Genomic DNA, 13,287 nt, shown 5'->3' with positions numbered 1-13,287 from the left:
TTGCTATGGTAATATTCCCTCCCTCAACCTTCATTTTCATCACCTTGCATGTGGCTATAATCCCCATCAGCCCTCATCATAGACAGATGTGATTAAAAAGAACCTTTTGGGTTTAATGCAGGGATGGGAAGCCTTTTTTAATCATTGATTTATTTGATTTACTGATATCTCACCTTTCCTCCAAGGAACTCAAGGTGGTATGCATGATTTCTCCCAGTCCCCATTTTATCCTCACAACAAACCTGTGAGGTAGGTTAGGCTGAAAGTGAGTGACTGTTCCAATATCACACAACAAGCTTCATGGCTGAGTGGGGATCCAAACTCTGCCCCCCCCCCCCCCGGATCACAGTTCAAGACTCTTAACCACTATCAAGGTTTCCCAAACTTGAGTCTCCAGCTCTTTGGGCTACAATTCCTATCATCCATGACCACTGGTCCTGCTAGCTAGGGATGATGGGAGTTGTAGTCCCCAAAACAGCTGGAGACCCAAGATTGGGAAACCCTGCACTACATCAAAGCTGTGGCCCTCCAGATGTTTTTGGATGACAGCTCCCCTCATTCCTAGCTATTGGCCATGTTGGCTGGGATTGATGGGACTTCAGTGACCCCCAGAGGCCCACAGGTTCCTCATCCCTGGCTTAGCATATTGTTATGAGCTTTTCATATCCACTCAAGTGCCAAAATGCTCGGAAATCACAGGTTTTAAGGGCCACAGCCTTAACAGGCACATTATTTAGACAATATTGGTAAGGTTCCCTATCCTGTGATTCGTTCCAGCTTCACCTCTTCTGCATGCCTGTCCATGGCACAGTTGCACTGAGCCCAGATTTGTTTGTTCATCGGAACAGACAAATGGAGTCCATGCAACAGAAGCCATCATTCAACAGGAGGTGCCATTCTATGTTACAAATAGCCAATTGGCAACCAATACCATCTGTAGACAATGATAAAGTGTTTCAGGGTGTCCTGAAGCTCACCCAGCCCACCCCCTGCTCAGAGCAGGATACTGTAGTCACAGTGAAACAGTGGCGTAGAGTGGGGGGTGCGGGGGGGGGGGGGCGGCCGCACCGGGCGCAACATCTGGGGGAGGGGCGTGCTCACACTCGCAGCTCTCTGCCCCTACCTGGCAGGGGCGCAAATTACTTGCCTTGCCTCGGGTGCTGACAACCCACGCTACGCCACTGCAGTGAAACCTTCCTTTACAAAGGATGTTAGCTTCTCTCTCTCCCCGCCCCCCCCGCCCCCATTAAGAGGAGAGCCGGCGTGGATTGATGGTTAGTGTCTTGCTAGGACTTGGGAGATCAGGGTTCAAATCCCCACTCAGCCATGAGGCTCCTTGGGTGACCTTGGGGCAGTGGAACTATGTGCATCACCTTGAGCCCAAGTACATCAGAACAGCGGGCTGGATCAAGCCAAAGGAGGCGCACCTTGGCCAGCATCCTGTTCTCACAGGAAACCCTGAAATAAACAGCCCGTTAGCCTCGGCCACACAAGAAGACGCTTGTGCTTCTGCAGACTATCAGAGAAGCGGCGCCCTGGACGCTGGGAATGTGCAGAGTATTATTTTTGCAAAAGGAGGGCCCGTTTTTGCTGCTTTACGGAGGGCGAGGCACATGCGCGGCCCTCCAGATCTTCCGGCTCCTCTCGGCAGGACCAGCAGCAATGGCCACGGATGCTCTCTGCCCGCGCTGGGCCGGCTTGCCGCGAGGGAGGCGGGCATGGCGAAGGCACAGGCAGCAGCTGGTTGGGGCCCGGCAGGCGGGCGTCCCGGCCCCCTCGGCCGCGGCCCCGCCTCCTCGCGGCCTGCTTCCTCCTCCGGCTACCGCAAAGCGGCCGAGGCCTTGCAGCGCATGGCGAGTTAGCCGCCCGCTTCGCTCGCCCGCCAGCCACAATGGCGTCTGCCGCGCGGCCGCTGCCCCTGGTGGTGATCCTGGGCGCGACGGGCACCGGCAAATCCCGCCTGGCGCTGCAGCTGGGCCGCCGCCTCGGCGGGGAGATCATCAGCGCCGACTCCATGCAGGTAGGGAGGGAGGGAGGGAGGCAGGCAGGCAGGCAGGCAGGCAGGCAACAGAGGGAAGGAGACCCCGTCCCTGCCTGGTACTAATTGGGAGGCGAGGGGATCAGCAAGCGCGTGCAGAGCTCATTGCTCGCGACAGCCGGGCCAGCCCAGGGCCAACAAGAAGGAAGCGCCTCTGGTGGCAAGGGAAAAGGGGAGGCAGGGCTTAGCCTCGGAACCTCTTTTCTGTGCCAGGACTCAACCCTGGGTCAGCAGCATTGCGATCCTTGGATGAAGGGATGTTATGACAGATAGAGATACATAGATAGATAGATAAATTCTAATTTATCTGTCTGTCTATCTATCTATCTATCTGTCAGTCATGTACAGCGGTACCTCAGGTTACATACACTTCAGGTTACAGACTCCGCTAACCCAGAAATAGTGTTTCAGGATAAGAACAGAAATTGTGCTCCTGCGGCACAGCAGCCGCAGGAGGCCCCCTTAGCTAAAGTGGTCTTCAGGTTAAGAACAGTTTCAGGTTAAGAACGGACCTCCTGAACGAATTAAGTACTTAACCCGAGGTACCATTGTATAGTAATGGAGAGAGTGCTTCTGAGCATGCATGGAATGTGAAGGCCTGCACTGGCTCCTAATGCCAAGCATCACCTGCAGATTAAGTTGGGCTGAAGAGGTAAAGAGTTGTCATAGTAGGGAATTTGGGGCACTGGTGACCTTTGCCCCCAGTATCACATGCCAACAGGGCACAAACCTGCCCGGGCTCTGAGATTTTTGCGGGAGGCCCTTCTCCCAGTCTTGTTTGGTGAGGAAAGATCCTTCTCAGTGGCTGCTCAGTGACTTTGAAACTACCTTCCTACAAAAGTTAGACTGACTGTGTTGATTAAGAGCCACTTCCAATCAACCAGAGGTCTGGCACCTTTATTATACAGCTTCCAAAGGATGCTGAAGACACACCTCTTTACTTTGGCTTTTGACACACCAGCTGGTGAGCCTTAGGGCTGGGCTGTGGATTTGTGCAAGAGTGGACTAAGACAGTAAACTCTTCTTCAGTTCTTTGCACTTCCATAATTTTGCCTTCTCCTTTTACATTTATGTCTGTCAATAATGGGGTCAGGGGGAAGGTTCTCCATCCCTACCTTGTACATGATGTCTATAAGCTGGAGCATCTGGTAACATGGTCAGGTGAAATTTGCATATCTGCAAACTTGAAAATGTCAAAGTTGATCTCTCTGCTAATTTATAATTTCCGTTAGACAGTTTTTGTCCACTGAGATAGAGACTGTAACCATGAACCTTCTTCAGGCATTGCAGTTAGGTCAGAGTAAACATGGGGGGGCAGTAAGGCTCAGCACACTAACTCTGCCCCAATCACTATTCTATTGTCTTCCAACTCCCTATGCTCTCATCTGCACACACACACACAAAATCCTCCATGACCCTGATACTCCCCCTGTGCCCGCCAAACTTGCTGTTGAGTTTTCTTTACAGGTGATGCCGAAAATGATAAAGAAAGTCCTCACTCACTCCACACAAATAAAAAAAACACAGTCACTATTGGTCAATTTTTAATGATGCTGGGGTTTTTAATGGCAAAAAATGGAAAAGGAAACATGACACATGTACACCTCTAGAAAAAAATCGACTTATAGTTTGTTAGAAGAGGGTCATGCAATGGAAGAGAGGCAGGTGGTAGTGGAGGAGAAGCAAAGCCAGGATAGGTCAGGAAAGGGAAAGGTAAAGGGGCCCCTAACCATTAGGTCCAGTCGTGACCGACTCTGGGGTTGCGGCGCTCATCTTGCTTTATTGGCCGAGGGAGCCAGCGTACAGCTTCCGGGTCATGTGGCCAGCATGACAAAGCCGCTTCTGGCGAACCAGAGCAGCGCACAGAAACGCCGTTTACCTTCCCGCCGGAGCAGTACCTATTTATCTACTTGCACTTTGACGTGCTTTCGAACTGCTAGGTTGGCAGGAGCAGGGACCGAGCAATGGGAGCTCACCCCGTCATGGGGATTCGAACCGCCGACCTTCTGATCGGCAAGTCCTAGGCTCTGTGGTTTAACCCAAAGAGAAGAGAGCTAAATCTGCTTTAAGTTTTCTTCCTCTGATTTACTTTGTTTTGCTCTTTGTTCACGTCCTGTAAATTGCAGAAACCATCCTGTGCGCTAGCCATATCTGCCCCCTGCCCCGGGAGCCTCGAAGTTACACAGCAGAGCACAAGCCTGCCCCACACAAAGGAGGCCTCATCCTGTTCTCAGCTCTGACACCCACATCATGAATGGACAGGCACCCTTTGCACATCATGTGCTTGGCTGGGTTTCCTGCGGAGGCTCCTTCTGACTTGCATTTTTCTCCAGGGACCTCTCAGAGCAGCCCTGGCAGATGCTGCCTGTTGTGCCCTGCCAGTGGCACCGGAGCCCTTTGTGCAAGGCCAGTATCAGGGACTATAGCACTAAAGAGATCTGTGTTGGTGAGAATGAATGCTGGGGCAAAGGCCTGTCGGTGGGACAATGGCGCTCTTTGGAAGAACTGCCTTGGTGGGTGTGGCAGAGAGCTGGCTGGCTTGTCCTTGCCAACTTCTCTTTCAGCCAGGGTAGATGGGGAGGGAAGGGGTCACAAACACGACAACAGTGATGAAACAGGAGCAGCTGTTCCCCAAAATCTTTTGTAACTTATCAATGAATCCCTTTCCCCTCCCCTGTTTTACTTGCCTAACATAAATTGCAAGCTCTATGAACATGATGGGGCTGCCCCAGTGCGGTGCCCAGTGCTCCACAACTGGGGGCTATTTAAACCTCATGCAGTTTCCTCCCTTCTGTCCTAGGGAGTCTTGTAGCTGAACTCATCCTTCTTCAGACTAAATTCTGGTTAACAACTGTGTTTTAGCTGATAAAAAGGGGGAGCTCAAAATGTACACAGGGTGTGGGGTTGTGCCAATCTTGGACATAGTCTGGATCCAGAACGAGCATAATAAAACTGTCTCTTCAATAGAGATGTCAATGTTGGTTCTCTCAATTTCTCTTTATTCCAGTCATGAATTCAGTTCTCCACATTGCTGCAGCAATTTGTAAAAAGTCTTGGGTATTTTAGTGTGGATTTCTTGGAATAAACACAAATCCTCCTAATGCAGTGCATTTTTTTCACGGATATATCCATTTTTATGCACTTTCCCCTGGTACATGCATGCACTGCATACATTTTTGTAAACATTCTTTAGTGAACTACATTGCAGAATTGGGATAAGAGAAAATTTTGATGGAGGGCTGCATTTCGGTTCTCATGTTGTTTCGGAAAGTGCAAAATTGCTGGATTCAGCTTCAAATGCAAACTGAATGGCATTTATCCCCCACCCCCTACATCTCCAGCATCATTCCTCCCCCTCCCACATTGTCCTCTTATTGCTGATGTTTGGGAGCTCAAACTCCCGGCTGCCTTGTGCACGAAATGCCTACTGGCTTGCCTGATGACATGCACAAATAGCGGCTTAAAAGTAAGTCTGCCTTATTAGGTTCTATTATAAGGGCCTCTAATCTGCTGCGAGAATGTAAAGCCTTTTCCGAAAGGGGCTGTCCGGCCAGCCCTCTGAAGTGGCTCTCCCTTTCTTTGCTCTGCTGTGCCTGGCTGCCCAGAGGTGCTTTCCTGCTTGCCTTTGCCTTCCTCCGTTCCTCTCCCTGCTCACTGTACCTGTTTGATCACCACAGTGAGAGTGGGTAGGACACCAAGCTCTCTGACAGACCCTGACCCACAATGGCACTCCCAAGCTCAGATAAGCACACCTTAGTTGTGGTTCCTTAATGGTGAGGGACTCTACATGCTCAGGATCGCCATGTTTGTGTTTGCTGTGTTCTGAGGCTTGCGACTATTTCTAGGGCACACCCTCAGACATTGTAGGGGAGAATACCAGGTCTCAGTCAATTGCACCAGAAAGAGATTGTGAAAACAATTGTGGGTTTGGGGTACCTGCCTGCTCTCTGTGTGGCTTGTGGCTCTGTCTGCAGAGTCAACTCCAGATCAAACACAAGGGCCACATGCCTCTTTTTCTGGGTCTGCCCCACCAAGCACCCAAGAAGATGCTGTTTTGACATGGTCAGAGGGAGAAAAGGAGAGCCGTGTTGCCCGAACGGTGAACTTTGGGTCTTAAGCAGAGCAGGCTGACCCGGGCAAGCTGTGCTGTGTTGAAGCACTGGGTCATTAGGGCACATGTAAACTCATCGTGAGCAGCAGTGCCAAGTCTTGCAGCTTGTGCTGTGATTGTCTCCAGTGTTGGTGCATCCCCCACTGGTGATATCAAGAGACCCCCGCAGACAAAGATTTGACAGAGGAAATGTGGCTTCAAGCATTTCATAGTTTCTAGTGAGTCAAACCTCCTACAGTGCAGGATTCACAACAAAAGCATCCCTGACAGATGGCCATCCAAGCCTCCAGTGAAGGATTGTCCACCAACTTCTGAGGGAGTCAGTTCCACTGCTGGACAGCGCTTACTGTCGGAAAGTTCTTCTTAATGCTTAGGAAGGGATCTCCTTTCTTGTGATTTGAATCCGTGGGTTCAGGGCCTACCCTCTGGAGCAGCAGAAAACAAGCTTGCTTCTTTCTTCCTCTCTGGTTTCTCAGCCTGCAGAGCTTCCCTGCCTGCTTGCAAACAGCTCAGACCCCAGCCAGTGTGCCCCATGGCCAGGGATGATGGGAGTTGGAGTCCAACAACATCTGGAGGGACCCAGGGGTTGCTCACCCCAGCATTAGACCATAGGTGATGATTTTTCTCTTGGCACTTCCTGCCACTTTGCCTTCCTTTCTTGCCACCTCTGCCACCCCCGGTGCCTCCGAACCGTTTTCCCCATTTTACGGCCCAGTGTCATCTTCTCTGACTGCCAGTAGCTCTCGAGGGTCTTGGGCATAAGAACACAAGAAGTGCCTGGCTGCTGGATCAAGGCAAAGGGAGCTCCTCTAGTCCAGCATCCTGTTTGCATGGTGGCCAGCTAGATGACTGCAGCTGTGCTTTCCCAACTTCTGACTCCCAGCAGCTGGTATACAGAGAGATACTGCCTCCAACAGTGAAGATGCAACATTGCTATCATGGCTTGCAGCTGTTGGGAGGTCCATTGCCTATCACTTATTACTATTTTGTTTTAGAGGTATAGGCAAGTGACCTGCTGCCACCTTCTGTAAGTGTGTGCTGTGCTCCCCTAGGAACCCAGCCCTTCCTTCCTTCCTTCCTTCCTTCCTTCCTTCCAGTGGACCACAGTCCATCCTGTCCAGGAGCATCAGGAACCAGCCCAAAGACCCCAAAGTTTTACTCGCACATGAAGTCTGGTTCACAACCTGCATCTGGGCTGTGCCACTTCAGATTTCACATGAAGAAATGCTCCTCTGTAGGTACATGCAGGTTACCCCCCCTGCAACACACACCTCCCCATCCCCATCCATCGACCTCCAACTCCACGCACCTGCCCATAGAGACACAGCAAGTCAGGGTGCTGGCTTGGCTCGCTTCCTTCTTCCTGACATGCTAGTTTCCTGTGAAATGGATGTTTTGTATTGGGGAGCCTTCAGCCCTGGGTAACCTGCAGCTCTGCAGTGGGATGGTCCAAACAGCAGCTGACCGCCCCTTTTGTGAGAACTGTGTAACATGCCCCCATGTATAACACGCCCCCTATTCTGGGGAATTTAAAATTAAGAAAATGGGCGGGAGATTCCCCAGAATTGCTGAGCTTTTTTATAGAGCCTTTGGGGGGGGGCAGAGCAAATCACCCGTCCAATTGCCGTAGCAACAGCCAGTCAACACCAGCCCTTGCCGCAGCCACCAATAACAACAGACACCAATAACAATCTCCAACTCGCGGCAGCAACCAATCCCACGTCCCCACAATGCACTACCCATGTATATTTTGAACATGATTTTTGAATAAAAATAACATAGTCTTATACACAGAAAAGTACGGTAATTAATTTTTTAAACTTACTAGTCACTTCTTTTTTCTTTTCTTTCCAAACAAAAGCAGCTTACAATAAGCAAGCAAACATATGCATTGAAACCAGTATAAAACAAAACAGGGGGATCTTATTTTATCTATAAAACTAAGCCCAAAGTGAGTGTGAAAGTCTGCCTGTCTCTTTATCTCCCTCTCTCAGGTGTATCAAGGCCTGGACATCATCACCAACAAAGCCTCTCCTCAGGAGCAGCGGCTGTGCAGGCATCACATGATCAGCTTTGTGGACCCCTTGGTCACCAACTACACCGTGATAGACTTCCGCAACAAGGCCACGGCCCTCATATCCTTTCACAGGGAGAGTGTCTTTCTGGGGTGTAGTACAGGACAGCGACTAGGCGGTATCATCTGCCTTTGAGCAGGCAAGCGGAATTGGGGAATGATGAGATGGTGAGGGGCAGATAATGGATGTAAGAGAACGAAAAGGAAAAAGCTGGAAAATGCTCATTTCCAGCTGAGATGGGCAGCAAATAGTCTGTGCCCTTCCTGGTGGATTCTTGTTAGGATTCTGTGAATCAGGGAAGTCAGCAGAGGAGGCAGAAATGCCTTTGATGAACCATTTGTGGCCGGAAGCAGGATCTAGTAGGAAGGAGGTTGTGGAAAGATCTAACATCAGTATATACTGTCTGGTACAAATTGAAAAGTGAACTAAGTCACGCTAAGTCACCACTGACCTTGATCTTTTATAATGCAATACCAAGAGATCATGAGTCATGCTTTGTTTCTGGTCTAGACCAGCTGAGAAATTATGGAGAGAGAATGCCAAAATTACATGACCAGGAAGTTCTGGGAGATGAAATCTGCATATTCTAATACTTACAAATAAAAAATAACACTAATTAAGAAACACTAATTAAGCACTTAAAAAAGAAGTTTGGAAAATGACAGAAGCATTTAATGCATGCCTTTAGTAGTAGAGGAATCTCAGTCGGATGGCATGAAATATTATTAAATCTAGACCAGACTGACTTTAAATTTGAAGAAGGATGGCAAGAATGATTCAGTTACTAAGAAGGAATGGACCTGGTTATATAAGAAGAATGCAAAAAAAAAAAAAAAAAAAGTTATCTCAATCACATTGAAGGAAAATGCCCACGAAATGCCCTTCAGATGATATCTTGTACCTGCTTTCCTGAAGAAGTAGAGTTTACAAGACCATAATTGTGGAAGATTGTGAAATATGGGAGCAGGTATTATACATGTATTTTGGACCTGCTCCAAGGTTAGAACTCTTTGGCAGGAAATATTGGAGATAACAGAGGAAATTAAGAGTATATAAAGTAAGCTAGGGTGGTCTGTTTGAAAGAAATAATGGATGGAAGTAGATTTAGAACTTACAGTAGCCTTCTTGACTGCAGTTAGATTGGTGATTTTAAAATAAATGGAAATCTGAGAGCACACAGTTGTGCTGTGCACTTCCAGCTTCAACTGCCTGTTGTTCTTGTCCCAGTCTTGCTGATGGTACAGACTCTGCTCTGCCTGCACTGTTCTGAATACCACTTGTTGGGAAAACACAGGAGGGGAGAGGGCTCTTGTGCTCAGGTCCTGCTTTGGGTACTTCCCATTGGGGCATCTGATTGGCCACCATGAGAGCAGGATACAGGACTAGGTGGACCATTGACCTGATCCCACAGGGCTCTTCTTATATTCTTAGGCCCATGCAAAAGCACCATCATTTTTAGAGATGCAGAGGCTGGCACAAGGGTGCCAGCAAGTACCATGAGCAGCTGAGGACGACGAAGGCAGCTGCACTGAATGCAGGGAGAATAGAGAGGCTCACTGGCCTGTGTGATGAGGAGAGGGCTCAAGAGACAAAGTGTGACTTTAGTTGTCAGGAATCTGCCATGCTCTGTTGCAAGGAATGTTCAATGCCTGCAGCTCAGAGATACAGCGTAGCTCATAGCCTCTGCTCTCAGGGCGGCCCTTGAGGGCAAGGCAAATTGCCCAATTGTCCTCAGGGCTGCCTTTTTTCCTTGTTAAATGCATCACTTGTTTTTCCTGGGGTTGTTCCTTGCCATTCTCGCTTGTAATCCTCAATGGCCTACATTGAAGACATCTTCGCTTGCAAGAAGATCCCCATTGTGGTTGGAGGGACCAACTATTACATTGAGTCCCTGCTCTGGAAGATTCTGATTGACACCAAGGTATCTGTGGCATCTTCTGCTGGCCCTGGGTTCAGGGGTTGATGCCACACTCAGCAACAGCAGCAGGGGCTTTTTCAATAAGATGAGGGGTGTCGGATAGTACGGATGGAAGTGTGCTCAGTAAAATTATCACTTTATAGAAGGGCTTCTGGTCCACTCTTGGGGCCTCGCTGAGCAGCACATTTGGGACGAGAGAGGATTTTCACCAAGTGTCCTTTTGCTCTCAGATATTTGGCTTACTTGCTTGAGCTATTTATTCCACAAGCACCTTCTTGCAGGGCATTCTGTCAGCAGCATGCTGTGGCCTCTTGATAGGAGTTTTGACCCTTTCAGTTTTACTTTCATAACATGCCCCCAGGTCCTATAAAATCCGCAGTTACAGAATTATTTGCAAAATCTCTCCATTTTCTTGCAGAATTTTGTGACTGCAGAATATCAAAATACTGATACTGCAGTTTATTCTCCTCCAGTGCAAGTTTTAGCCCAGATTCTCCTATCTTAAAGAAGTGTTTTGTTCATTTGTTTGTGAGCCAATCAAATGTTCATTATTCATTCAGCTGTTCATAATACTTTCTGATTGCTGTTGTTAAGTTCCTTTGTGAGCCTGTTGCTCAACTTTTGTCACAAGAAGAGGATGCAAGCTTCCAAGTCACATAGACATTTTTGACAGCTCCATGTATTTAGAGAGATTTGCAAGGCCATGAGTGGTATTCAGTTAAGTCCTACTCAGAGCAGACCCATTGGGGAAGGGCCATAGCTCAGTGGTAGAGAATCTGCCTTGCAAGCAGAAGGTCCCAGGTTCAATCCTGAGCACCTCCAGTAGGGTTGGGAGAGTGTCCTGCCCGAAATCCTGGAGAACCACTGCCAGTCAGGGTAGTCGGTACTGAGCTAGATGGACTAAAGGTCTGACTCAGTTATAAGGCAGCGTCTTATGTTCCCAATGAAATTCATGTTGGGTGCAACTCAGCTTGCAGAAAGGTGTTTGCATGGTATTTAAACAGATAGAGCATGAGACCTCCAGATTCCCAGACTATCCCTGTACCTTTAACCTCTGTGTTGACCTCTCTGTCCTTTAAAGTTTAGACTGATAATCTTAGGTTGCATCCTGTTTACAACTTCCTCCTCCTGCTCACACTTCCTCTGGACCTTGAGACATGAGGTCATCTTGGATGTATTTTCTGAGAACAAAGGAGCAAGTAGGGCTTATTTGTTTCTCCCTAGTTAGTTAGGAAAGAATTCTATAGTACTTCCTTGAATAAACTAAGCATTCTTTTTTCATACCAAGTCTCCTCCTGAGTGCCTTTCAGTTATAAAGGTGTGCTCCAAGTAAGGATTCATTTCACTCAAGTTAACTTCTGCTATTGCATACTAACTCTATATGCTAACAATCAGCTTGAGTTAGTTTTGTCCGTTAACTTCACTGGGTCAGTCCTGAGTAGGACCAGTGCTTTTTTTTCTGGGGGGACTCAGGGGTATGCATACCCCTAAACATTTTGTGAATCTAAGTTTGGTCTCATTGAGGGGCAGTATTTCAGTATGAGTAGGAAAATGAGAATACCCCTAAACATATTTTTTTAGGGGGGAAAAGCACAGAAGGAGCAACCTTGGAAACCATCCCATGCTGGTGAAATTCTCTCACCGCTGCAACTGGCTCTGGGGGCCCCTTTTGCCCAGCCATTGGCCCTTCAGCAGGACAGCCTGCTAATCCCTGAGGCGGCGTAAGGAAGGGCCCTTTCCTTTTGGGTCAGCTGCCCCCTCCTGGCCCGCCTTGCCAAGAGTGGGAGGGCACCCCCTTGCAAGCTGCAGGTTACCTGGTTCTGTAGTGACGTTCAGAAGCTTTGGTGAACATGGTTTATAATCTTGCAGGAGGTGGCCAGGAGTTCAGGCTCCGCAGAGGGGACTATGGATCGGAAAATGGAGCTGGAGAAACTAGATGGCGAAGAGCTCCATCGCCGACTGAGCCAGGTGGACCCCAGAATGGCAGCCAAACTGCACCCCCATGATAAGCGCAAGATGGCCAGGTCTGTTTCTCCAGCTGGTAGCCACAGTTGCCAGGTAGACTTTGTTACCCCCTTCACCTGGTCACCTGTGGTCAGTGCAAAAGGGTGACTAACAGGCACAGCTTTCTGTAAGAATGTAGCATCAGGAAAGGCCTGCTGGATGAGACCCAAAGGTCCATTTAGCATTCTGTTCCCCAAACTGGTCAGTCAGAGGCCTCTGGGAAGCCCTTGCCCTCCACTGATGCTTTCCCCCAGCTTCTCTTATTCCCAGGTACACTGCCTCTGAGCATGGAGGCTCTGTTTCCTTGTTGCTATTAATAGCCATTTTAATCACGTATCTTATTCACTACGCCATGCAAGCCCGCAGCAATTATATGCTTTGTGTTAATCCCTTGGTGTCTGCAAAAAAACCAGAGAGTTGCACACTCTGCCTTACATGTCTCCTCTCCTTTACAGGCTCTGGGGTTGAGCCTAAGTGGGAATCCCAGCTCCGCTCTCCCTGCCTGCACAGCCGTGACCACAAAGCCAGCTGTGGGGTTCTGCACTCTTCCTGCCTGGCCTACAGCGAATGCTCTTTCTTTTTTTACAGTCAGTTCTTCCTTCCCCGGTTGCAGAGCCTCCTCCCTCCAGGGCTTCAAGCAGGCTGCCCTGGAGGTGAACTGCTTCCCCTCCCCTCCTGCCTTCTTGTTCCATGCACTGCAAAGCAGCCGCTGCACACACACACCCCTTCCCGCGCCCCCCTGCCAGCTGCTCTGCTCTTCTGCTGGTGTTGGCTGATGCTTTTCACTTCAGCAAGAGAGAAAGTCACCTTTCCGGCTGGACTGCGTGCCGCAGCTCTGTGGGAAATGGGGCAGCAACGAGCCTCAGCTTGCTGCCTTAGCCGGACCTGCCCTGCCGTGCCCTGCCTGGGAGCCAGGCAGAGAGACACCCACCCTGTTCACATGGATCAGGGGTGTGTCTGGGATGGGGCTGAGCCAGAGCCGTCCTGCATAGCCCCGGGACTTCTTGGCTGGCTGGCTGGTTGCTGGGGATGATTTTCTCCTGAGAATTTGGGAGAGTGGGGTGGAGCCGCCTTCCTCTTGCCTTACAAGCTGAGCACAGAATCAAGGACTGGGGCTGTTTTATGCATGAGGCCGGAGTGA

General features: G+C 49.4%; 1 protein-coding gene across 3 annotated transcripts in view; it reads left to right on the top strand.

Moving 5' to 3' along the window:
- The window catches only part of TRIT1 (tRNA isopentenyltransferase 1), a 36,075-nt gene that overhangs the window by 12,863 nt on the left and 9,925 nt on the right, over nucleotides 1-13,287 (top strand). The window contains exons 1-4 of one of the 3 annotated variants that reach the window (XM_077931892.1): nucleotides 1,240-2,020; nucleotides 8,144-8,286; nucleotides 10,049-10,145; nucleotides 12,012-12,166. In XM_077931892.1, the coding sequence (XP_077788018.1) occupies nucleotides 1,673-2,020; nucleotides 8,144-8,286; nucleotides 10,049-10,145; nucleotides 12,012-12,166 (743 nt within the window). In that variant the 5' untranslated portion in view covers nucleotides 1,240-1,672. Of the gene's footprint in view, nucleotides 1-1,239; nucleotides 2,021-6,645; nucleotides 6,762-8,143; nucleotides 8,287-10,048; nucleotides 10,146-12,011; nucleotides 12,167-13,287 lie in introns of those variants that run through there. The other 2 variants (XM_077931893.1, XM_077931894.1) reach the window with 2 other exon arrangements.

This window comes from Podarcis muralis, chromosome 7 (genome assembly GCF_964188315.1).
Source record: "Podarcis muralis chromosome 7, rPodMur119.hap1.1, whole genome shotgun sequence".
Taxonomy (NCBI): domain Eukaryota; kingdom Metazoa; phylum Chordata; class Lepidosauria; order Squamata; family Lacertidae; genus Podarcis; species Podarcis muralis.
This window is presented reverse-complemented; position numbering and strand designations above follow the sequence as displayed.